The sequence below is a fragment of the Phaenicophaeus curvirostris genome, chromosome 9 (assembly GCF_032191515.1).
Source record: "Phaenicophaeus curvirostris isolate KB17595 chromosome 9, BPBGC_Pcur_1.0, whole genome shotgun sequence".
Lineage (NCBI taxonomy): Eukaryota > Metazoa > Chordata > Aves > Cuculiformes > Cuculidae > Phaenicophaeus > Phaenicophaeus curvirostris.
The window spans coordinates 18,033,563-18,059,240 of record NC_091400.1 but is presented as its reverse complement, the minus strand read 5'-3'; the positions used below and the strand labels follow the sequence as shown (position 1 = coordinate 18,059,240).

Genomic DNA, 25,678 nt, shown 5'->3' with positions numbered 1-25,678 from the left:
GCTTAAAAAGTAAATAAGGTGTCATGAGCACAGCTGCCTTGAAAATGCAGCTTAGTGATACACTTAAGACCCTTTTACAAAGTAGGAAGCTGAGGTTGTTTTCTTATTTTCCTTAAGCAAAAAAATAAAAAAGGAGGAGATTAAACTTTAAATACTGAAGCTGCAAGTTTGATTAATAACCAGACAAATTTCAAAACTGAATTTTGGCAAAAGTCAGAAGGATGCAACTTACTTGCCATAGATGATGCAAGTTCTGGCTACTTTAAAAGTTTCTATTAGGTGTGAAAATCACCTAGGCAAACAAGCCCAGCACAGGGGCCTCTGCACCACTCCTACCCAGAAGGGCACTTTGTGGCCCCTACTGCTGTAACTCTAAAACCTCTTCCCCTGAGAATAAAGGTGATGAAATATTTGGACTCTGGCCAGAGAAGGGCCACAGAAGGGGAGAAAGATACTGCCTTCTCTGCTCAGTCCTTATGTTTCAAAGTGCTGCTGCAGAAAGCCAACTCCGAAGGCATAACAGCCCAAAGCATCAGTATTCAATAGTGTTGTTCCCTCAGAATAACAAGATAGATACAACTATAACGCTGCTATTCTCTTGTGAGGAGATGAACTCGGCTATCATAAGTAAGCCAGGGGCAGCACAGAAACTCTCTGCTTCCGTGCAGGTAGAATCTACTCCTGACCTGTGTTTGCCCAATAGACTTTATCATGGCAGAAGACACTCTCCGTCTGCATATACGATATGACTGACGAATGTGTCTTCGCACAGAATTCTACAGAAACTTTATTCTCTGCTAGCTTTGCCATCATTTGTTTCTTAATCACCTGTAATGTTCATGATTTCTCTCAGTAATCACTTAACCCTATTATTAAATCTGAGAAGTTATTTTTATGAAGTTGGGTAGGAAGGATAATTGCTGTGTAGAATGACTACTGCGTATTAAATTCAAAACAGTCACCTAGAACCCACAAAGAACCTAAGCTTTGACTGCAACACATGTTACCAGAAAAAAAAAGACTAAGAACTCACATGGCTGAAAAAGGTCTCATACACTACTGTGGTTGCCAAGCTTCTTCCTCAGTCTGCTCAAATGATCACACTGGAGACATTGTTGTTGACCTTTTGGGAGAATACTTTCAAATAGACACCACAGCAAACATTTTACCTCAGTTTGACATCCCTAGTTCTTGTGAAAAATTTTTGGCCTTAGCGCAACGTGAAGAGAGATACACTCACCCAAACTACCCCAAAACAACGAGTGGGATGGTTTGGAGGGGAGAAAGGAGAGCATTGCTGCTGCTAATGGAGAAGTGACGTACCAATGTGTCTGCAACACCTTACCTTATCCCCTGGCTGCGGTCTCATAAGAGAGACTTGATCATAGCCTCGTCGAACCAAAGCCCACAGTGCATCAAGTTTGCCCTTGAATAAAAATAATTATAATAAATAAATGACATGTTCAAGAAATCTGGGGGAAACAGCATGACATTAAACTACAGGTGAGTTAATCCAGTCTTTCTGCATTAAAATATCTGCACAAACATTGCTCCTGTGCCCTGTCCCTCTGTACACTGCTTTTCAGGACAGCAGAAAAAGAGATCTCAATGGGGTAATGTACCCGATAGGGGTCAAATTCAACTTGCTCAAAACTCACTGAGGATGACTGTATTTTACTATGAGCAGCTCCCCTTAGAGCTATGATTAGATAGGTGTCACTAAAAGGCAGAATAACAAAGTACTGTACTGACGGGAAGGAAGCTGGAGCATGGATAAACAGCCATAAGACTATCTATCTAGGCAGGCTTTAAAATTCACAGCTACCTTCCAGACAATACATCCAAGCACTGTTAAAATTGATCTCTGAGCATGGTGAGAAGGGGGGACCTCATCCCACAAAGCATTGCTCTGGGACATGGCCACACATTTCTGGGATGAGCATGGGATGCTGCTCCCTTAGCCTGCGCTAGCCCTTCAGATTCCTTCTCTGTAAGCTGAGATAACAGCTCTGCCCTGCCTCAAGGGTTGTGTGAGGATACATACATTAAAAGACAGGGAGACACCAGATACTCTAATGACACAGGAGTAATGGGGATAAAAGCGTGGAGAGACTGAACAACTTGCCCAAAATCAAACATTACGTCTTGTGGCAGAATAAGATGGGGACAGAGATGAATCGCAACCCAATGCCTTAGCCACAGTGTAATCAAAGCAAGAATGGTGCAGTTTATCTAATCTTCTTTGTATGCTGCCTTAAGATGGCATAAAATAGCAACCTGCCTCCACCCTTCATAAATGTTGAAATATCTGATGTTACAATCCAGGCTGTGCAAAAGTACCTGTAAAGAAGGTTCAAGCTGAGGGAGGGATGATATCTGCTCATGCTCCACAACACCCTGCACTTTTCCTCAAAAAAACTATGGCAGCACAGAGCCAGGTGAAATGCATGTTCCAAGAAATGGGACATGCAAAGCTGGGCAAAGTTGGGTGTTACTGGCCATTTTTCTAACCAGGCTCTCCCAGCTCCACTATAAGAAAGGCCACACCAAAGAAGCAGGATGTAGTAAGACACATAACATAAAAGACTTGTCAAAACTATGGGACAGACACATTACCTTGATTGGAGTGTACCATTTCCGCTGGGAAGGTGGTTTTCTTACATGGGACTTTTTTGGCTTGGGTTCCCATGGCTCATACTCCTGTTCTGGCAGCTTAATAATAGCATTTTTAGGCTTCTCCAATTTTGCTCCTTCCTCTGTTGACCCCTTGTCTCCCCATCGCACCTGAAATCAGAAGAGCACATTACACGTGGAGACACTCCAGCAGTCCCCACTATCAGAAGGTTTTCACAGACATTAGTCCACATATTGCATTCAGTTATGGAGTCCTCAGCACAGGAAGGCCATGGATCTCTTACACTGAGTTCAGAAGAGGGCCATGAACGCGATCAAAGGGCTGGAGAACCTCCCATGCAAGGAAAGGCTAAGAAAGTTTGGTTTGTTTAGTGGAAAGGAGAGAAGTCATCCAGTACCTAAAGGGGGCCTACAGGAAAGATGGGCAATCTTAGAACCATAGAACCACCAGGCTGGAAAAGACCTTTGAGATCATCAAGCCCAACCGTACCTGTCCACCACTAAATCATATCCCTAAGCACTTCATCTACCCGTCTAATTTTCAATACCTCCAGGGATGGTGACTTGATCACCTCCCTGGGCAGCCCGTTCCACTGCTTGACACCCCTTTCAGAGAAGAAGTTTTTCCTAGTGTCCAATCTGAACCACCACTGGCACAGACTGACGCCATTCCCTCTCATCCTATCACCTATTACTTGAGCAAAGAGATCCAACACTCACCTCTCTACAATGTCCTTTCATGTAGTTGTAGACAGTGATAAGGTCTCCCCTCAGCCTCCTCTTCTCCAGGCTAAACAACCCCAGTTCCCTCAGCCGCTCCTCCTAAGACTTGTTCTCCAGCTCCTTCACCAGCTTCTTTGCTCTTCTCTGGACACGCTCCAGGACCTCAATGTCTTCCTTGTAGTGAGGTGCCCAAAACTGAACACAGGATTCAAGGTGTGGCCCCACCGTGCCAAATACAGAGGCACAGTCACTTCCTTGGTTCTGCTGGCCATGCTGTTTCTGATATAAGCCAAGATGCTATTGGCCTTCTTGGCTTGGGCACACTGTTGGCTCATTTTTAGTTGTCTGTCAACCAACATTCCCAGGTTTTAATCTGTCAGGCAGCTTTCTAGCTACTCTTCCCCAAGCCTGTAGCTTTGCACAGGGTTGTTGTGTCCCAAGTGCAGAACTCAGCACTTAGCCTTGTTAAACCTCACCCCATTTGCCTCGGCCCATCAGTCCAGCCTGTTCAGATCCTCCTGTAGAGCCTTCCTAACCTCAAACAGACCAATGCTTCCTCTCAGCTTAGAGTCACCTGCAAACTTACTAAGGGTACATTCAACCCCTTCATCGAGATCATTGATAAAGACATCGAACAGAATTGGACCCTGCACTGAGCCCTAAGGGACTCCACTTGTGACCAGCCTCCAACTGGATTTAACTCCATTTACCACAACTCTTTGAGTCCTGCCCATCCAGACAGTTATTTTACCCAGCAGAGGGTGCACCAGTCCAGGCCAGCGGCAGCCAGTTTCTCAAGCAGAATACTCTGAGGAATGTGAAAGGCTTTATGGAAGTCCAAGCAAGTTCACTACATACATAGCCTTTTCCTCATCCATTAAGCAGGTCACCTTGTCATAGAAGGCAAAGGACTCTTTGTCAGGGACTGTAGTGATAGGATGAGGGGTAACAGTAAAGCTGAAAGGGGGAAGATTTAGATTAGATATTAGGAAGAAATCTTTTATTATGATGGTGGTGAGGCACTGCCACAGGTTGCCTGGAGAAGTCGTGGCTGCCCCATCCCTGGAGGTGTTCAAGGCCAGGTTGGATGGGGCCTTCAGCAGCCTGACCTAGTGGAGGTGTCCCTGCCCATGGCAGGAGAGTTAGAACTAGATGGTCTTTAAAAGTCCTTTCCAACTCAAACCATACTGATTTCCATTGGATGATCCAGTGCTATCAGATATGACGCCAGATTTACAGAGGCACCAAATATACCACTATAATCAGAAAAACACATTTAAGAGTCAAATATTCTCATTCAAAATCATCCTGAAGCATTTGTAGCCTCCAGTAACCTAAGATGTTGTGGGAATTCACAGCATCCAGGGCAGACTAGCCCATTCACAGGTGAAATCTGAAGCTCTCTGTCCAGTTCTACTAGGACACAGGTGTAATATGCTTCCCATTGCCTCATGCAGAGGAAGCAGTAGCACCACCTGAAGGTAGGCAGTCTTTACAGCTAGTCCTAAGAAGCTCCTGTTGTTTAGTTCAAAAGTGAAAACGGGGTCATTGGACCAGTACTTGAATGGCTAAGGAGCATCTTATGAGTAGTTGTGCAGTTCCTATTAAGAACAGCTCTTCTATATAAAGAAGCGCTTGCACAGTCACAAGAGGGACAGTAACTTTAACTTCACATACTATACACTACTTATTCCATGCTGAAATTCTGATTTTGTTGTCCGAGCGTCAGACAGAAATGTGATCCTGTATTCAAAGGCAACATATGATCTATAGGCTTACTCAGAAGAGGTTCAGGCTGGACATCAGAAAAAAATTTCTCATGGAAAGAGTCATTAGACACTGGAACAGGCTGCCCAGGGAGGCGGTTGAGTCACCATCCCTGGAGGTGTTTAAAAGACGGGTGGATGAGGTGCTGAGGGGCATGGTTTAGTGGTTGGCAGGAATGGTTGGACTCGATGATCCTGGGGGTCTTTTCCAACCTAGTGATTCTATGATTCAGCATCAAGAATAAAAAATTCTTCTCAGGAAAATAGTAAAGGATATTCGGATGTAATTCTTCAACTGCAGACATGCAGGGAAACCATTACTTTTGTTCTGTTAACCCTAGCTTGTCCAAATTTGTGGTTGGCTTATATTAGCACACCTCCTACAGCTACTAATTAGATCTACTGGCAGTTTCTGATGTAACATTCCTAAAAAGTCATCATTAGGCCTTCAGCTGATGCAAGCAAGTAACAAATCCCTGCCTTATATTATCCATGATTAGGAATATTGAATTGATTTCATCAACGTGGTTATTTACAGGAGTTAGCAGCTGATCACAGCACTATCCACTGACTCGCTGGAACGTATATGCCATAGGACAGCACAAGGCAGATTTCTTTCACAGTAGTGCCTAACTTTACACATCAAGACTGGCTTGTGCATGAATCTTAACACAGCGGGGGGGGGGGGGGAGAAAAAAAATCACTGCTTTAAATTCCCCAAACCAACAGCTTCCAGCCAGCCCAGCACAGTGTAGAAGGCACCTTCATATATTCAAGAAGAGTTTAACTCTGCCTGAGACAAGACAAGTGGACCAAAATGCACCAATCAGGTGCAATCAGGTGGAAAAGCCCTAATTAAATCCCAGTTTCCGGTCCATCAATGTGGTGTTTTAAAAATCACATAGAAACACATTGCTGCAATTTATAATTAAATGTGCTGATTTTTACAATACTAAAGAAGGAGCCAAATACCTCCATCCTCTTAATCCCACCAACACCTCGACCTCCATAATAAGATGCATCCACGGTTGGCCACTTTTTCTTTGGCAATCCATCTTCATCATCCGATTCCTATGGGAAAGACATGGAGATATTGCTGCTGTTCTCACATAAATGGCACAAACTATGGAAAAATTAATATGCTATGGTCCAATTCTTGGATATTTGGCTTCGTGTAATATTTATTTGCTGACAAAAAACAAAAGTCCCTTGTATCTGCAGCTGCAGTTTCAACCAGGGAAGCCAAAGAAGATTTCCTATTCCTCTCTTCAGACAGCTTTTATTTAGTCAAATATGCATTGAGCTCCAAAATCACAACTGACTTGTAAGGGAAGACAAAGTGGAGATGAATCGTACATTATACTGGCTTACTAGTATGGTATGCAGAAAATGCAGCAATCAGTTAATCCAAAGAAATCATTTATTAATGTCACTTAACAGGGAAAAAAGCTACCACTGTGAGTTTTCTAACATGTGCATTGACCCTTTTCTTGTGGCAGCTGTAACCAGTTATTCTACTCTGCTTCATTCTCTGTAGAGTCTGGCTCAAGCTGTACAATTTGGAAACAGGATCAGACTCGAGCATCTCCAAACTGCCAGGAAGCTCACATTCAGAGTTTTGACCTGCAATTATAAAGACTGAACATTATTTTTCTGGAACATGGGAGAGCCTGAATCAGGATTTTACTTTGAGTTCATTGTTCTGTTCTTGCTTAACTAAAAGTGGGCAAATGTTTCTAGTTCAACAACCCTGGGAACACATCTCCAGCTCAATCATCTTGAGCCAATAGAAGTCACTGGGATTTCTCAGACTCCCTGTCATTACACTGAGTTGAGGCAGCTGAAAGTCACATCATGACACTCTCCAAGTACACATGGAATTAAGGAAAGAGCCCGACAAGCCTCCTACGATACCACCTTCGCTCCTTTCACTCTTTAATAAAGACAAACTACACATCATGCTGATATGCAGATGTGTCTGCTGCTCTTGGACTGGCCATGCACAGTGCTCTCTGCTAATCTTCACCAGTACAAGTACGTTTCTAGAAATGCTGCCAGGATTTAGTTTTTACTAAAACAACAAAAATAATCAAGTGAAATCCAAATACTAGAGGACACATATTACTGTCAGATTACGAGGTGACATTTTCTCAAAATTGCCCTACATGTTTCTATTAGAAAGTAAAAGTAAAAGGACCAAATGCCAACAATACCTTCTAAAAAACGGGCCTTAATGTTTATTTAACTCTTAGATTATGTCTTGGAGAAAGGTATTTCCATCAGTTATTCAGGGACATCATTCAGCTACTGGTTTGGGATTTCTTTTTTGTTTTGGTTTCCTTTCTTTGTTTGGGGTATTTTTGCTGTTGTGTTTTTTTTTTTTATCCTAAGTCAGAGAAATAAATATAGAAAGAAGATACTGTGGTTTGGTGTTGAATTTTGTTGTTTTGATTTGGGTTTTTTTTTGTTTTTGTTTAAGAGTATAACAAACGCACAAACAAATTTTATCCCATTTCACGCCACATATGAAACAATACCCAATGAACTACATCAGCAGTTTTAATTCATTTATACTTTACTTCATTGTGAACTTGAGTACTATATCGTATACCCTGCCTCTTTGTGCCATGCAAGATTTCAAGTCTTCATGTCTAACAACCCTTTATGCTGGCAAGCCTGACAGTAGCAGGACACAGTTAATCATAATGGCTGCTGTTTTTCCAGCTGATAGAAGATTCATACCAAATATCATCTACACTGAACACACAAGAAAGCAACATCAACAGCTACCACGTACATTTTGAAAACTAATGGAAATCTAATGCTTGTAGTTTAGAACAAGTGTTCGGCAACTATATTCAGTTTAACAGCAGTAATACCAGACTGTATCAGTTACTCCTGGAGACTTATGCAAGGTCACAGTCTCCTTGACCACATTTAAAATCTCTGCTGATCAGAGCAATCACAAAGCATCTGGGAACTCTGTTACAGGGATGAAATTGCCTTAAAACTCAGTGCGGCTACAATTGCATGCATTGTGACAATACTAATCACTAAAATCAATGTGATTTTTCATGCATTTTTGAAAGTTAAGTTGTCCCAGAGCTGCCACCCAGAACAAGCAGCAGGATCACATACACAGTAATGGTGGCCTCTGGCAACCTCAAAACAGCAGCTGTGGTTGCCCCCTAATATTCATGCCAAGTTACAACAAATTAGCAGCAAATTGTAAGCTTCTCTTGTGGGTTTGGCAAGTATTTTTCCACCATTTAATTGTCTATCCCTAGCACAGAAACCAAAAGGCAGGCATGAGTATTCTCTGGAGGTACTTTTATTTATTACTATTATTTTCATGAAATTAGTACAGTGAAACTAAGCTGAGCTTGCGGCCAGCATGTTACTGTCCCCAAAAGAGCAAAATACTACTGTGTCTCAAACAGCTCCCAGTCTAAATGGAGAAAGTTCCAAAGGACACTCTGCAGCAGAACCACAGCCAGGGCAGACTCTTGTCTCCCTTTCCTGCAGCAAAGCCACAGAAACGTGGTCTTTGCTGTCCTTTCTTCCAGCTACCAGACTTTGTTCCTAACTGCCAATCTGGGCTAAACTCCTGCTGAGAACAAGGGCAGTTTTACTGGAGGAGGAACACACTTCAGCACAGCTTGAGAAGCAAAGATTTGCTTACACACCTGTTTGGTGTGCAGCAGAACGAACAAAATACTGTAGGAACTGCTGGTCTGTGGACTTCTGAGTTATGCAACTATTTCTATGTGGATAGAAATAATCTGGCTGTGTGTATATAAAGAGGCCAGAAGGCAGAAATAACTGTCCTGACCCAAAAGACTTCCTCTCATAGCCTTAAGGTGTCATTAAGACACCTACAGGGCTGATGTTCCTGGGCAGCATCATATACTACAGAGGCTGCAGACAGTACAATAGCACAAAAATAACATACTTACAGGCTCTGGAGGTGGTGGTGGTGGTGGCTCCTTGATCACCTGGAATATATAAAATATATAAAGAAAAATCTGAGTTAATCCATCTCAGTGCTACACCTCTCTATCCTCTGAGTTCCATTATACATCTCTGCAGCAGGTATCAAGTCTTGTCCTAGGTAAGTCTCAATCCCTACACAAACTTGGGCCCTGTCCACACTCTGCTTTCATGGAGACAAGACAAAACCAAGTCAAAAGAATAAAACCCTTTACTTACCACTGTGCAGCAGAGGGGCCAGAACCACCAAAGGAGAGCCAGAGCCAGCAGCAGAAAGAGAATCAGGAGAGCAATGAAAAGGATGGTCCCAGTCAGCTGCAAAAGAATGATAATTACCTCTGAGTTATCTGCACATGCCACAAACAAGTTACAAGCCCTGAAGTTACACAATTAGATTGGGCAAAATGAACCCGGTTTCCCTCACTACAAGGTCTCAGGTAGATTGCACAGTCAATCATCGTTTTCATTAGGGTCATATCATTATGATAAATCTGTATTTGAAGTCATGATTCATGGAAGTACCTCCTGTTTGTGGTGTGCAAATGTATAATTTAAGTATAAGTTTATGGCATGCTTATAGATCACTAGTTTCAAAGGCACTAAACTTGTATGCAAACCATTCCCAAATCTGTGCTCACCTGTCCCTTAACACTGCCAAAAGAGGTATTTTAAAATACATGACCACAGACTCTCAGGTGCGCAGAGTAAACTTTCATCACTAGAGATAGAATATGCAAATGGTAGTATACAAAGGAAGGGAATATTGGAGCTAAGAGCTTATGGGTAACCGCATACCAACATCACAGAACGTAGCACAACTTACTCAGCCTCATCAGCTCTCAAACCTGCCTCAACTCAAACTGCACACACAAATTAGTCCTTAATACCACTGGTTCTTGATATATCATCTTCCTGGGGCTCATTTGACTTTTTTTAATGACATTCTGTAATTATGATCTTAACAATTCATAATTCTTCTTTTCCATCTATTTCTCTGCAGAGAACAGTGGGACTTCAGGGCCAGGTAGCTAAGGGTCTACGCTCAAAACAGAAGTTACATTTTCTTCAAAAGGACTAGAATAAAAAAAAAAAATCAAGTTTTAACACCTGGAATTAGCTTTTCACATCATACTTCTTTCACAAAAGAAAATTACAGTTCTGATATTCCTGGGTAAATCCTGGCAGACTCCTTGCACTCAGATAATTTCATGTCAATGTGTTCAGAAGGGATATTAACTCTGCATATTGTCCTGATGACTACAGGAAAGCAGGTCTTCATACCCTGCATGGTGCCTGCAGAACATACAGACCACATAGCTTTTGGGAAACTAAAAACATCTGTAACAGATCAGTAGTGGCATGCTGGAACACACCATTTCCTTGGACTGCACTGGGCTCTGTGATGAGGTTAAGATTAGCACTGGTGTTCTATATTATTTCTTATTTCTTCTATACTGGGAAAAGAAACTTAACCAACTGCATATTTTCTGAGTTTGAGAAAAATTCACCGGCAACAGGACTACCAGAGAACAGGCAAAACCAGGCAGCAAACTGCAGGATAGCCTGAGGCTAGGAAGATGTGAAAAGAGCTGCAAGAAAGATCTGTGAATCAGGCAGAGGGACCAGGAGTTGCCCAGAGAGAAAGCTGTTAAAAGATTTTCAAAGAAGGGCAGGTAGGAGGATAAATGGAAAGAAAGCAAGTTCCAAATTATAGAGGATGAAGTCCATGAGATTCACCTTAATAAATCTGAATCTACTTGCTGAATTCTCATGACACCAGAAACTTATGCTTAGCCCCTTGTGACAACAGGAGTTCCCTTCACTGTTCTAAGTGGGTTTGTTTTCCCTTTTGGACAATGAAAAGGCTGAGGGTTGAAAAGAAAGTGCCAGCTGATAAAAGCTTTGCAAAGTCTAGGTGAGATCCCAAATGGCTGACTTGGGTGGTAACTAGTTCTTTCTCAGAACAAATCCTAGAGCTGTCAGGACTGATATGTTCAGGATGGGATTAACAAAAACACAGCTTTTACTCCATGCTTTTAGCCAGATAGCCCAGTATCCTATATCACTACGTCACAGCATCACCATCCCTCCACTAGTCTGTGGCCTCTTGTTACAGATGCAGCAAACTGACCTGTTTTGGATACACAATTTAACTCATTCATTTGTGACATGTGTCAGATCCCCTGCTCAAAGAAGTCCTGTTAGAAAGTGCACTACCCAGGTGCCATTCAGTGCTGCAGCCCCACTCTCTGGCCCTTCTATGGCCCCATATAGCAGTAACGCATCTGGAAAGCAGACACTTGAAAGGCATGAATTCACAGTTAAGTCAGTTTGCTGAGAAAACAATGACTAAAAATCAAGCATAATTTTAAGAGATACTGCTGTAAAACCAAATCCAGTGCAGTGCATGAGCCACAGATGCACATGCTACTGCTACTGTTACTCCAAACACATTACTTCCTCCTTGTTTGGTAGCCTTTGTTCCTAGCATGGAAAAAACCCCACCTAAGTGCTCAGATAAATAGTTGAGACACACCAGCAGCAGCTCAGGAGCTGCTGGGAGCAAGATGCTAAAAAGTCCTCTGTTAATGGTTAAATATACAAAACATCATAGTGAAGCTGGACTTGGAAAAGGAAATAACAGGCTTCATGCAGCTGAACATAAATAAGCACAGGGAGCACACAGAGGCTTTAGCAGTAAAGTGAAGATACTTACTGTACAGAAAGGACAGAAGGGCCAGTTGGGGAGGAGAGCTGAGCAGGTCAGCTCACTGCCACCCACAGAAGAGGGAACAAGAGAGGAAAGGAAATGGAGGGAGTCTCTAGAAAGAGAAGAGTGAAATGCATGAAATCAGGACAAAGTTGAAAACTGATCTGCCAACCTCCCTACTTATAGGATGTAACTGGAGTGAGACAGCCTTTTTTTGTACCAGCTAAGAATCAGGCTCCCTGTCTCCCTCATGTTCAATCTGCAAGAGGCTGGTCAAAAATAGCTAGATTGACAGGACTGAAGATTGGATTCCTAAGGCTACTGAGAGGAAAGCTTCCTTAGTCCATGCTCTGGCCTGCAGGAACCCCAGCTAGGGCTAAGACTTCAGTTTTCATCAAAAATGAATTACATCTGGGTAACTTAAACGTACTAGTTAACACTTGCGTTTCACTGCAGACTTGAAAGGTTTTATTGTATCTGAGGTAGGAGAGGGGAATAACATGTGAAAATATCAGTTTTCAGTGTAGAAAATTTGGAGGAAAGTCTTGGAAACATAAAAATAATCAGGAGGAGCAGCAAACATATTTCTGCTAAGTTCTCAGTCCCTGCAATCCAGACAGTTCCAGCAATCTGGTGTGAGATTTCTCAGGTTCGTTGCTGAAAACACCAGAAAACAAGATCTGCAAGTTCCAGTCACTACCTCTCTGTCTTCCTTCTTCCCCTTCTGCTCTGCAGCTGTCAAAAAAGGCCAATAGTGATTACAAATCAGTATGACAGCATTTGGCATAGGCTATAAAAGTCCTTTTGACACTAATAACAATAAAGCTCAACTTTGATACAAAGTGTTTGCTATAAGGTACTTCAGTAAACCTTGTTTCTTCCACAAGCACAGGGCCAAATCTTTAGCTACTGTACTTGCTTGCTCCAGCTATAGGCATTGCCTGTTTTTACTCCAAGGCAAGAAAGAAGACTGGCTTATCTAGAGTAGTCTGCTTCTTCATTTTGATTATTCTAAAACCAGCTTTTGCTAAAGGATCACTTCTAGCTGTTGGTCCATGACACTTCACCTGAGGAGAAGCAACCTTTTTGACTAGGAGATGCTCATATCACAGCCAGTGCTGTCCTGCAGCAGCATATTCTCCCTTGGCTAGGCTGAGCAGCAGCATTTTATCAAGAAGCTTATCCCAGGATCTGAAGCTGCTATTTCTTTTTGGTCTTCCCCTGTGACACCAAGAGAAAAGCAACCGGGCTCCTGTCACTAAAACTGTAAAAGCAACTTAGCAAATCCTGACCTAGTAAAGGAAAATAGCAGGGGTCTAAGAACAAATGCTGTAAGCTGTAACCAAAAAAATTACCACGAAAGATTAGAGGACCTTCCACGCTGTGGACCTTCTAGATCCAAGTCCTGGCAGCTGCATCTTTCACCCAGATCCCATAAGGATCTCCAAAGCTCAACAGGGCATTGCTTCCTGATGCTCCTTCCCTCATTTTCCCAGGTTCCCTTTTAGTCAAATTCTAGCTTTGAGGATTTCTTTCCTGGGAGAGGAATGGGCAGGGTGCCTTTTTTTTACTCATCAAAGAATGGTTGGGATCTGGTCAATAACTGCGATGCAGAAGCTGTAGAGAGCTCATGTTTACTCAAGGAGGCTTGGCCTGAAGAGCCACTATCTCTTTCCAAGTTCTCATGGTTTCTCTGTCAAGCCCCATTGCAATTACTTACACACTGTGTGCTGGTGATGCTGACAGAGCTGGAGATGAATGTTAGCCCGTTGTTCATGCTGACTTGTAGGAAAACCACCCTAAAGCACAAAACAGATACACTTATTTGTAGTGTCATCTTTATACCCATTGTTCCCTTTATTCTTGCTGTGTCTAGCCATTGGGTCATGAACACACATGGGTAACGTGTCCCGCTGAGTCAAGGCATTCTCAGGGCTTCAGGTGCTTACCTGCATTTGTCTCTCTGCTTGCCCAGGAGCTACCGTTCTTAAGTTAGCTTAATTGAGTTGGGTCGTATGCTCTTTATTAAACCCCCACCATCCCACCTTGAGCAAAGGGCACTAGGACAGTGAGTCATAACAGTCTCAGACATTTGCAATATTACCCTTCATAGCACAAAAAAAAAAAAAAAAGGCTTTTTTTCAAAACCTCTTCTGTTGCTTAAAGAGACAGAATGTATTTTCTTTTATATCCAAGTAAATCCAGAATACCTGCACTGAGGCCAAAGGGCAAAATGCTCAAGTAACAGTGAAAATAAAGAACAATTTGGTCTTTATTCCCAGCCATTCTCCAATACCGGAGAAAGGGTGCAAGGGGAACAAAACCCCAACACTAACCAACAAGCAAAAAGCCCCACAAAAAAAGAACTTTCCCTCACCCACAAATAGGAAAGCATTCCTCCTCCCTGCCCAGTACAGCATGCAGTCCCTGCCCACCCACAAGATCACCAAGGGGCAAGGTAGGACCTTCTGCCATGTATCCCAGGAGTGTGCAGGATTACAACAACTGAAAAATACCAACACTAGCCAGAGCAGTCTGCAAAACACAGGAAGCAACATCTACAACAGCAACAAGGAATTCAAAATCCAGCATCTCAATTCATTCAAAATGAGAAGCTTGCCTGGAATTCAATTACCTTTTGGTCTGAAAAAAAACCCAGGATATAGGAACAGAGGAGGAATCACTATTCTGTGATTCTATGATATGGGACCATGGTCCAACAAGGCCTTTGGTTAAGCTGTGCTAAAGACCCAACATTGAACAGAGCTACACTGGCTAATACTAGGTAAATGATTTGGCACAAAGGGGATGGAGGTAATCCTACCAAACACATACAAATTTATTAACCTAGCATTTTGGACAAAACCCTGAACTCTTGGCTCAGTAATGACATCCTTATCCAGAAGTCCCTTCTTTTGATGCATGCTGGAAAGCAATACTTACTGTCCAGCATCTTCTATCACTGGGGCAGGACAAAGTAAGTAAGTATCATGAACGAAGGTTGGCTTTTCACCTGGAAAAAAAAAAACAACCAACAAACCATTGGGGATATAAAAAAGAAATTGTCCCAAACAGGCCACCCCCTGGAGAAGCACCGACACCGATGAGAGCCACAGACAAATTCAGTATATAGGCAAGTACCAGTATTCCCCAATAGTACTGATTACAAAGCCAAGTACAAGGATGACCTTTCTTGTTTATGCCAATATAATGTTATCAGGCCAGAGATAGCAGAGCTGAGAAATGGAAGTACATCTCTGCTCCTGATAGCAGTGATCAGCCATTTAGAAGCCAGCTTTGACCAATACCCATGTTGCCTGTCTGCATGCAAACTCTACTCATATGAAAGCCTCTTACACCACAACTTAGTCGTGGATCAAAAGTACATGGTTCAATTTTTGCCTACTTGCTTCCAAGCACATACACACACACAGGGGAAGCCAAGGCTGCACTATCTGAGCCCAGGAACAGGGAATAACAGAAATGGGGCAGAGCTGAAGTGGACAGACAGCAGAGAAAAAAACCCCATGGTTGGTCACATACAGGAGACAGGCAGAGAGGAGCCACGACTGATATTACTGTGAGGTCTTGTCATGCACTAGCTGCTTTTCCTGTCCCTAACCTCCTCTTTGTGGCATCACCATCCAGAAGCAGCTCATGTTTACAGAAGTTTGGTGCAGGCAGAGACAAAAGCAAGGCCACAGGTGTTTTCCTGCCTTCCTGCACTTTGCTACTCCAGGAGTCAGCAATGCTAATCCTGTTGCTTTCAAAAGCCACATCCAGAAAGCCAAGTCCCACGAACACCAAGAGGAGGCCCAGCAGCAATTCTGTCATGCCACTCCACTAAAAGTGCACAACAGCAGGTAAGTCACTGCTGTGACCACATCTGAAAGGCACAACAAACCAGCCAAGGTGCTTGTCCAGAGAAAGCCAGGATCACGAAGTCCAACTCAAGTGAATTAGAGGCTAGTAAAATCTACCACCTTATTTAAACCTTAGAGGCTTGATTACTCTTTCTACCTACGAAAAAAATTAACTCAAGCAACAATAGATATAAGAGCTGTTCCTTCATGCTTCACCAACACCAAGCACACCTGAAGACAAAGCTTATTTCCCTGCTTTGGCAGAGATGAGACTATGGAAATTATAGTGATATGTCCTAGGGTGAGCCTGAGGGGAAAGAAGCCAGTATAGATAAGTGTCTCATCCCACCTTCTGTTGCAGACCTAACCCAAGGAGACCACAGCATGAAGGAGATGTGGAATTAGGTTCATTTCCCCCTGTGTGCTTCCAGGCCTGCGCCGGCACTCACTGTGCGAAGTCCAGTCAATGTGCCAGTGCATTAGGGACAAGGCAAAAAAACAACCAAAGTCTGTCTACCTAGTAGACCACAAGAAACAAATCCCTGGCAAACAGCATCTGCAAGCAGAATGAAAGCAAGACCACCAGTTTATTTAATGCAGCCTCCACATAGGCAACTGGGAGGGGAAATGAAGGAGCAATTCATGTGCTCCCTCTTGTAAGTGAATTCAGTGCTAGAGGAGGCACCAGTCTGACCACAACAGGATATGAAAGCCTCTACTGAGCTCAGCCAACAAGAGTTGCATATACAGAAAATGAGCAAAGCTCCCCTCTCCGCACTGTGCTTTGCTCTGCCAGGCATAAACTGTTTCTTAGGAATGAGAAGACTGCTGAGAAACTGGACACTCAATCTTTTTTGGCCATTCAGTCCTTTGCCTGGCTGCTGAGACAGCAAACAAAATACTCTGTTTAGCACGGCAATGACATGGGTTTCTGTGTTGCATGACTTCCATGATGAGACCAGTAACGGGTATCACATATGAAAGGAGCAGGCCTGGGAGGGCTCTGCTTTACAGCATCTCCCGAACTGCTGAATAAATACTCTGAAGGCACCATCTTGGGATCAAGATTGCATTACTTCTTTTTACTGGTGATGAACAAGAGAATAGGCAGCAATTTTACTTCCCCTCTTAAAGCCTGACATACTGGCTATATACATCTCCTACATACATCATTACAACACTACTGAAATCCATTGGACAGCAGCATGCCCCATGTAAGCCCTCACATTACAATGCCCACAGATCACAGCATTGAATAAGCATGAATTTCAAGCTTCTGTTAGGTGTAGACCCCTACCAATCTCACTCCACATCGACCACAAGGACTCCACATCATGGACAACAGATGGACTGTGTCACTTGTCACCCTTAGGGTGTCACAGCCACAGAGGGCACTGGAATTCATCAGCCTGCAAACTTACTGATAGTAAGGCTGTCGTTCAGCTTGAAGCTGCAGAGGACTTGGTCGATATTTCTTGCATGATAGAAGCCGTTGCCTCTTACCACAACTTGAAAGGATTCTGTAAGTGAAAACAAGAACGTTATGAAAAGTAATTCAAATACAGCATTTCCTTCCAGAGTGATCTGAAGTACAACATGACAACAGCCATTCTCTGCCCTATACCCAAACAAAAACATTCTCACTGACATTATCAATCTTCAGCAGCAATGTCCAAAAATGTCATAATGGCACTGTTGCTTTACAGAGCAGCACTCATCTCAAGGTTGCTCCCGCAAGCATCCCATTGACCCCAATGTCTTAATTAAAGGTGCCATAGTAATATCTGGTGAATGAACTCAGGGACGAAGTGAGAAGGCTGAGGACCATTAATTACTGGAACAATGCCTTATTCTCCCCGTCTCAGACCCAACAGGCAGGCATGCCTCCTGCAGCAGAGGACTCCTGATCCTCTCTGATCCTCTCTCCATTCAGGCGAACAGAGAAATTTAGGAGATGCAGAGGAATGGCAGCAGGTTCATGCCCAGCAGAGCAGGCATGTTTCCCATGTCAACCTCAGCCTCTCAGGTTCCCTTGCACAATAGACATGAAGCTCTGCAAGTGGAATCCAACCTTAATGTGGATGATGGGTCTCACAGTCTAGAAACATTCCCTAACCATCCATCAAAACGGCTTCTGTAAAGAAGAAATGACAGGTTGTTGTCACAGGGGACCCCCTTCTGAAGGGAAGAGAAGGCCAAATATGCAGACTGGACCCATTACAGAGGCTGCTGACTACTTGGGGCCTCACTTAGAGATGCTGAAAGAAAACTTTCAGCTCTGGTTAGGCCCATGGACTATTATCCACTATTGATTTTCCCAGTAGGCAGTACTGAAACCCCAAGAAGAAACCTGAGGGCAATTAAAAGGGACTTCAGGGACTTGAGGCGAATGGTGCAGGGATCAGGTGCAGGGAACAGGTAGTGTTCTCCTCTGGCATTCCTGTTAAAGGGAATGATGAGGGAAGGAATAGGAAGAGCCAGAAAAATAAATACTCACTCTGAACCTGGTGTAAGAAGTAAAATTTTGGGGGTTTTGACCATGGCCTACACAACACAAGGGGGAGGAGGACAAAACCAGGCTTGATAGAAAAAATTCCTGGGAATAGCACTCCAGTGTCTGATGGATGGTGTGCTAGAGAGGCCCTTTTGTCTGCCACCTTGGAGGAAGTTGGGGATAGTACTCCAAGCGGCAACAAATACGCAAAGGTTATCGATGGGTTCAAAACTACAGTGAGTAGTTGCTTAAGAATTAAGACTACTCCCCTCAGGAGCGTAGCAGTATCAACAGTCCAACTGAAGTGCACCTACACCAATGCACACAGAATGAGCAAGAAATAGGAGGAACTAAAAGTCATTGTCCAGCAAGAAAACTATGATAGAATTGCCTTATGAGAGACAGCTGAGGAAACTGGGGTTGTTTAGCCTGGAGAAAAGGAGGCTGAGGGGAGACCTTATCACTGTCTACGACTACCTGAGGTCTCACTACATTGAGGTCTAAAGCAACTTCAGATGAGTCAGACAAGGACAAGTTATGATTAAGTACTGGATAGCCACACTCTAGTTTTTCTCATGGTAACTTTCCCTTAGAGCAGTACTTTGAACTGACACAGGCTGCAAGGAACACAGGAATTGGAGAAGATATTTTGGGAAAGGAAAAAGAAAATATTTACTGGAGTGTATACTAAAGCGAAACACATGCTTTGGCACTCTGCTAAGAAAGAAAATTTGAGATCTCACTGAACACAAGGACCAAATGTACAAAGTTGGCATCAGAATTTGACCTCTCTTTTTTAAAGGAAGGGTTATATATACGTCCTGGTTCCACACCAGGGGGTGGAGGGCACTCCTTTAAATGAAAATGGACTGTAGAGTAGATTCAGCTGTTTTACTCCAGTAAGAATCTGGACTTCATCTAACTGATTCATGCCTTGAGCCACTCCAGATCCAACCCAGCTGATATGCTGAGAGTTATTCTCAATGAGCATCCATTTTTGCCAGCAGAGATGAGTCATGGCAAGCCCCAAGGGCAACTGCCCACTCACCAGAACTACCTGCCCGGAACTGTGCATTACATCCAACTTGCTTGTAGCCAGCACACTTCACAGTGACCTGATCACCCAGCTAAGATGATAATTTCTTTTTTTCTCTCAATTTTATTATTATAAAAGCAGCTTGCTGGAATAAAATTGCACTTCAATGTTAATTTCTCCCCTCTCTCCTTAACTGATGGTCTTAAAAGGCAGCAACCAAAACCACTTAACTGACAGCTATTTCAGTGCCTTTAAAAAGATACAGCAAGCAAAAGACATTCAACACAAAACATTGAAGGTAAAAGCTACATCTAGAAATTTACTCTTGTCAAGATAGTTTCTCTCTCCGCCCCTTCTTTTCACCATCACCGCCACTCTGCACAGTAGTGGGTGGTACCTGTCCACCACCACAATCTGACAATATAATCTCAATACCAGCCTTGCATGGAAACGTAAACAGCTGGTATCAGATTTGGTTGATGCTGTTAAGAAGCCAACCCCTTTGGATGCTCCAGAGCATTAACGTGCTCTGGAAGATGATCTGTTGAAATGGCTAATTCCATTTAATTTTGCGTCCTGACTCTGGCTGCGTCCTTTTCTTCCTTAGTTACTGTCAGATCATAGATTGTAGCTTTTGACAAGACAGTGAAGGGAAAAAGGTCAGCACTGAAATAACCGGGCAGCGCTGGCAGCGAGATGGTAGGTTGAAGCTGGTGTGCACTGGCTGCGCTGTCGGCTTCGCTTCTGTGACTCTGATGAGAAGCTGACGGCTTGCATCCACACCTGGTAGTTGATGTGGCCAGTAGGATGCCACATCCAACAAAACCTTTCAATCACATCTGTGTAGCATAAGCATAATCAAAGCAATGATGCTGTCAAACAGGATATGAGGCACCTCTGACTCTGCACTGATAGCCTGTTAACAGGCTGCACGTCTTGGTCACTTTAAATCAGAGGGAACAGGGAAGACCCAAGTACATTACTCCACATTGGGGACAATGAATTTGCAGGGTCAAAAAGCATTAAGCATCAGATAGCTGTCATAACATGATGAGATCAATTTGTAAATGGACTTGCCCGATAGCTTTGTCACAGAAAGCCAGTCCCAACTGGAATTGTCACCACATAGAAATAGTTTCATCAGCATTTTACTAAACCTATGGCAAGTAAAAGATCAAGCCGAGATCATCAGTAATCACCAGCACAGTTCTAATTATGAGTTGCAAGAACAGTTACAAGGATTGCATCAGTTTGCTCTAAGCCCTGATTGAGACTGACTTCCACTGAGCAACACAAACGCCTCGTGATCTCACACCAGATTCTAAAAAGCAATAATACTGCTAAAAGCCAAAGTGATGATTACCTCCTCACTCAAGTAAATTTCATACAAAAAGCACAGAGGACACAACCACACTTCAAGGCTGTAAACAAGCAAGCTGCTTGCTGGAGAATGTGATAACATATTGCATTCTTTCATAAGGTTTATTATTTTTCAGTCAAAATTTAAATGCCAATTTCAATTACACATTTTTGTAAAAAAACAAACAGAATTCCTAACTCAGAAAAAAGAAGGAGGAATATTGCATTTCTAGAAAATGTTATGTTCTAATATTCAGCCAGTTCTAAATGCAGGTGTATACATATTTTCATTTAGGAGTCCATGTCTATATAGTTTACCCATACTTTAACAGTAAACTATATTAGTAATTACCTAAATTTATAAAAGCATTAAAATTCTTAGAGGACTTCATATGCTTCAGTATTTTTTGCATTAAGGTCCAACTAAAGTACATTAAAAAAAAAAAATTCACATTACACAGAGTAGAACTATATCTGACTGTCCAGTGAACTGGATTCAAGATCTGGATTCACAATACCACGAAAAAAATTGTCCAATCCCAGGAGATTCCTTCCAGGATACAATGGTACACGCAGTTATAGAGATGAAACTCTGGCTATGTTGAAGTAAGAGTGATAATAAAGCATAATAAAGCCCAGAACAAGTCTAAATATTTGTAGTTTCTTGCTGTAAAACCTCTTGCAGGAATTCATTTCAGCTAAGGCTTGCAAGACTAGACTCATAATAAAAGCTAGCACCAAGAATTAGGCCCGTAACAGAGATCACATAACATGACAGTATACACCATTCGGAGCTGCAGTTTTAGCTTCCTCCTATTTTTGAGCTCCCTTCTGCTGTAAGTAAACCTTCAAGCACACAGGAACCAAGTCTTCATGCCCTGATGATTCAGCACCACAGTTCAGCATGTGCCAACCTTTGCTGGATGGCTTTGTCAACAGGGTCACAGCAAACCTCAGAAATTAAGTGATACAAGTGCCAGTATTCCGCTGAAACAGCAGCAATACACAGAAATTGGTTTTGTCCGATTTATATTTGATTTATATTTGAAAGACACAAGCACAATGAAAAACTTCGATAGGTGCATGCAATACAATTTTTTTGTTTAAGAAAGGCAAACTATTTTTAAGTGCACCTGTGTGGTTTTAAATCACATTTGTAATAAACTAGTTACCTAGCAAGCTTGGCAAAAAGAGAAGTGGTTTGAACTCATGAATAAGAAAACAAATGGATTTATTTTGAAAAAGGAATTTTATCTTTTTTTTTCCCCTGAAATATATCCAGTTTTGAAAAGCAAGTCTCTGCCTGAAAATTTGTATTCCAAAAAAACCCCAACAGTTTCAAATTTAACCTCACAATATTCTTAACACTGTTCCACACAGTCACAAGAATACTACCAAAATCCCTCCTATTGGAACACTCATCTTTCGATGCAGATAAATGCGATTTTTGTTCAACAGGAAGGTTGCAACAAGCTGCTGCACCTAACAAAATTGCCCGGTATACAAAAAAGCAAGATAATTTCACAGAATCACAGAATAACCAGGTTGGAAGAGACCCACCGGATCACCGAGTCCAACCGTTCCTACCAAACACTAAACCATATCCCTCAGCACCTCGTCCACCCGTGCCTTAAACACCTCCAGGGAAGGTTTTTTTTTATCCCTATAGAATTTATCCCTATAGAATAAAAAAAAAAAACCCTATCAAATGTCAAAGATTTAAAATTGTTTTTGATCAACACAAGGAGGAAAATTTTAAGAGCAAAATAATTCTTTTTCTCATTTTTCCACAGACAAGATATTCTTATAAATGTCTAGTCCACAATTATATTTAAGAATAGTTCAAAAGATAAAAACCTATTTTATTTAAAATTGAAATTCTCAGGGCAAGACCATATTGTGATTGACGTGGAAATGAAGAGTGAAAGATATCTCTTCTCTGTGATATTTATTAGGTTCTTCCTAAGTTTCTTATTGTTATCTGTTTCCAAGGTCAGCTTTTATGCATCATTGCTATTTTATTTTTATGTGCTCATTTTTACAATGTATAAGGAAATGAACACAAGACAGTAAGATCAAATCTAAATAACCACGCTGTAAACTGTACCTTCCAGCTAACTTATGGTGTCACTCTTACTCTGCTGCAACAGCCTCTTAAGATAACAAAAACACAGCAAGTGAATTGCTAATGTAAACCAGAACAAATCCAAGTTAAATATACTAGACATGAAAGGCATGAAATTACCAACAGCTCCTCTGGGGATTCTTCATGTTTACCATATGCACTGACAGTTCTTTCATTGCAAATAAGTGAAATATTAGTACTTTGGAAGAAACATAAGGTATCTTGGCCTATGCAGTTAATTATATCTGATTCAATAAACCTGAAATTTCTGTGAATGTTTAGAAGAATCTTGTTCTACCTGCTCATGAGTCCTAGCAGATCCCAGGATCATAGTCTTCCCAGAAAGTTGTGAGATGTCGCCTTTAGACACCTCTAGCAGTCTCACTTCATATCACTTCTGTCTCCTTCTCCTCTCAGACATTTTAAAAAGCAGCAACCCCACTTCCCCAAGTGCTACCTCAGCCAACTCTCCAAGCTGGCATTCAGCCACAACAGCTATGTGTTTATCAGCTCAATTATTTCTTAAGCTGAGAAGGGACACACAGAGCTTTAGCCATGGCCTGAGGGGACAGTCTAACACATCCATCGGCTTCAGCTCCTATACCACATTAGGTCGTTACTGACATTTCATCATTGTCATTCTTTTGCCCTATCACACTATTATTGTAGAAACTTACCTCCTGCACAAACACTCGATGGTTCAGCTGCTAGGATCTCAATGCAAGATTTCTTGAGAATCTAAAAGATTTAGATAATAGTATTTTTGGTAATCAATCATTTTTATTTATGCTTTATTAATACAGGAAAGGGTGCCTTTTTCTGGGTTTCAGAATACCCAACTTACTGAATCAATGGTTCCTCTTAGGGCATAAAAGCCTCCTGTAACTGGAAAAACATGATCGATGCTGTCAGCAATTGTTGACAGCTGCAAAGAAAGACAATCATAAATCACAAGGAAAACAAAATTACAGCGAACAAAACTGGGCCCCTTCATACTTGCTAAAAGACATCATACTGACATGAAACGATTTATGCCTCAAGTAATTAAATAAATGCCTTCATCTGATGCTGTTACTTGCACGGTAGTATAACAGAAAAACAAAACAAGAAAAAAGCAAGCAAAGTTACCTGAGTTTCATTGAAATCTTTCACTCCAACACAATAAACAATAGCTCCAAGGCTTCTGGCTCTGTTGGCCTAAATAAAAAAAAAAAAAAGTCATTAAATTCAAAGCCATGTAATCAGCGGAGCCAATAGTAAATGCCTGCAGGTTTGACAGAAGGTAGTTTTGGTAAATGTGAAGGTGACTTACTTCTTGTTCTGCATAATAAAACTGAACATCTTGCAATTCTCCATCCGTAAGAGCAATAATCACACTAGCGGTCCGAACTCCTATATGGAGGATAGTTAACAGATTGCACATATTTGACACACGATTCAGCAATGAAAAGAAAATTTGAAGCAATGCATTCCTTTTTAGCTGACAAATAAATACAAAACAGTAAGACTAGACTCTCAGTCCAATTTGTATGGACATCACTGGAGATATATCAGCTGAAGTTCAGATGCATAATAGTATGCAATAAGCCAAAACCTGTGTACCTTCATACCACAAGCATCACTGAAGGAAGATTAACGTCCTAACAAGTTCCATGCAGAAACTTCTGTTCTGTGTAAAATATCACACCTACTGAGGTTACATCTAGATGTTTTGTGCGCAGAAGCACCAAAACAGATCCACAGAGAGGGAGAGGTTTCCTCTCTTCTCTTTACAAACATGTCTCTATAGAAAACTTGCCCAGGGATTGTGGTAAGAGATACCTCTGCAAAAGAAGCTTTCCTGCCATCCTACTGTCCTTTCCAGCAGGCTTTCAAAAAACAACTCCACTGGACACATCAGGTAATGTGCTTCTATAGGGGATTCAGTTCTAGACTTCTCAGGTAATAAATAAGAGTTGTCAGTGAACTTTATCAGTACTCTGAGCATAAGAAAACCTTAAGATCAGGTCACCTGGAGAAAAATTGTATCTTGTGATAAGACATTTTATATCCCACCTAAGCTTAAGTGAAAAGGTTGCACAGACTTTGGACAGCTATGTATGTATTTTGGTACAGAATATGGCACTACCTAGAAAAATGCAACATGTTAACAAAATTAAGCCAAATTAATGTGCAAACTATGGTTTGATCAACCATTCTGCATCCGTAGTTCTTAAGCTAAGTAACTAATACACATACATGCTACTTTCAGGGAAGTATTTGTTATTTTTTCAAAATAAGCTGTTACGATTTCAAGTGTCTATCCCCATAGAGTCTGAAATTAAAGAGACTGATCAGTTCTGACAGGTTTCTTATGCCATGCAGCCCTTTCCATGTCATGTCAGACAGACATAAATCTTTAAAAAATGACCTGCAACTTAAGGGGAAAAAAACCAGATTGTATCCCCCTATTCCTCTTTTTTTCTGCACAGCATGCTTGAAAAAGGTTGAAAAAATTGAAATCTTATTTTGTTTTCTTTTGAACATTTGTTTCTTCCCTGATATTTAGCTTACAAATCCAGATCTCATCTATTCCATTTTCCTTCCTAATCAACTTATAGAATATTTGATTAGTTCTCAGCTATGTCATGAAGATGTAAAAAAGGTTTCAAGTGGACTCTTCAGTACTCTTGATTTTGCTAACAGAAGTGTCTGAAGCCACACAGAGTTACTGCTGAAGAATCTACACTCATAGGCTATTTTATTGAAAACGCACTGACTCATTTCTCCATTTGACAAAGAGACCATGAGCCCACAAACAAGAACATCACACCAGCGTACAAAACTGGCAAGACATCTTCAGTTTACCTAATTAGGCCTTCCTTTGGCACAGAAAAACATACAAATACATTTCCCTCGTGAAGTATGGTGAAAATTCGCATTTTAGGAACTTGGAATCTGATCCTGAGTCATTCACATTGATGCAAAAACCTCAGTTG

The 25,678-nt window shown here is 41.8% G+C and overlaps 1 protein-coding gene across 1 annotated transcript in view; it reads right to left on the bottom strand.

The window, feature by feature from the left end:
- Nucleotides 1-25,678, bottom strand: part of ANTXRL (ANTXR like) — a 60,782-nt gene that overhangs the window by 20,612 nt on the left and 14,492 nt on the right. The window contains exons 6-17 of the mRNA XM_069864345.1: nucleotides 24,013-24,092; nucleotides 23,829-23,897; nucleotides 23,545-23,625; nucleotides 23,378-23,438; nucleotides 17,108-17,206; nucleotides 14,767-14,836; nucleotides 13,544-13,622; nucleotides 9,333-9,428; nucleotides 9,080-9,118; nucleotides 6,096-6,194; nucleotides 2,617-2,784; nucleotides 1,346-1,426 (exon numbers count right to left, since the gene is read on the bottom strand). Of these exons, the coding sequence (XP_069720446.1) occupies nucleotides 1,346-1,426; nucleotides 2,617-2,784; nucleotides 6,096-6,194; nucleotides 9,080-9,118; nucleotides 9,333-9,428; nucleotides 13,544-13,622; nucleotides 14,767-14,836; nucleotides 17,108-17,206; nucleotides 23,378-23,438; nucleotides 23,545-23,625; nucleotides 23,829-23,897; nucleotides 24,013-24,092 (1,022 nt within the window). The remainder of the gene's footprint in view (nucleotides 1-1,345; nucleotides 1,427-2,616; nucleotides 2,785-6,095; nucleotides 6,195-9,079; nucleotides 9,119-9,332; nucleotides 9,429-13,543; nucleotides 13,623-14,766; nucleotides 14,837-17,107; nucleotides 17,207-23,377; nucleotides 23,439-23,544; nucleotides 23,626-23,828; nucleotides 23,898-24,012; nucleotides 24,093-25,678) is intronic.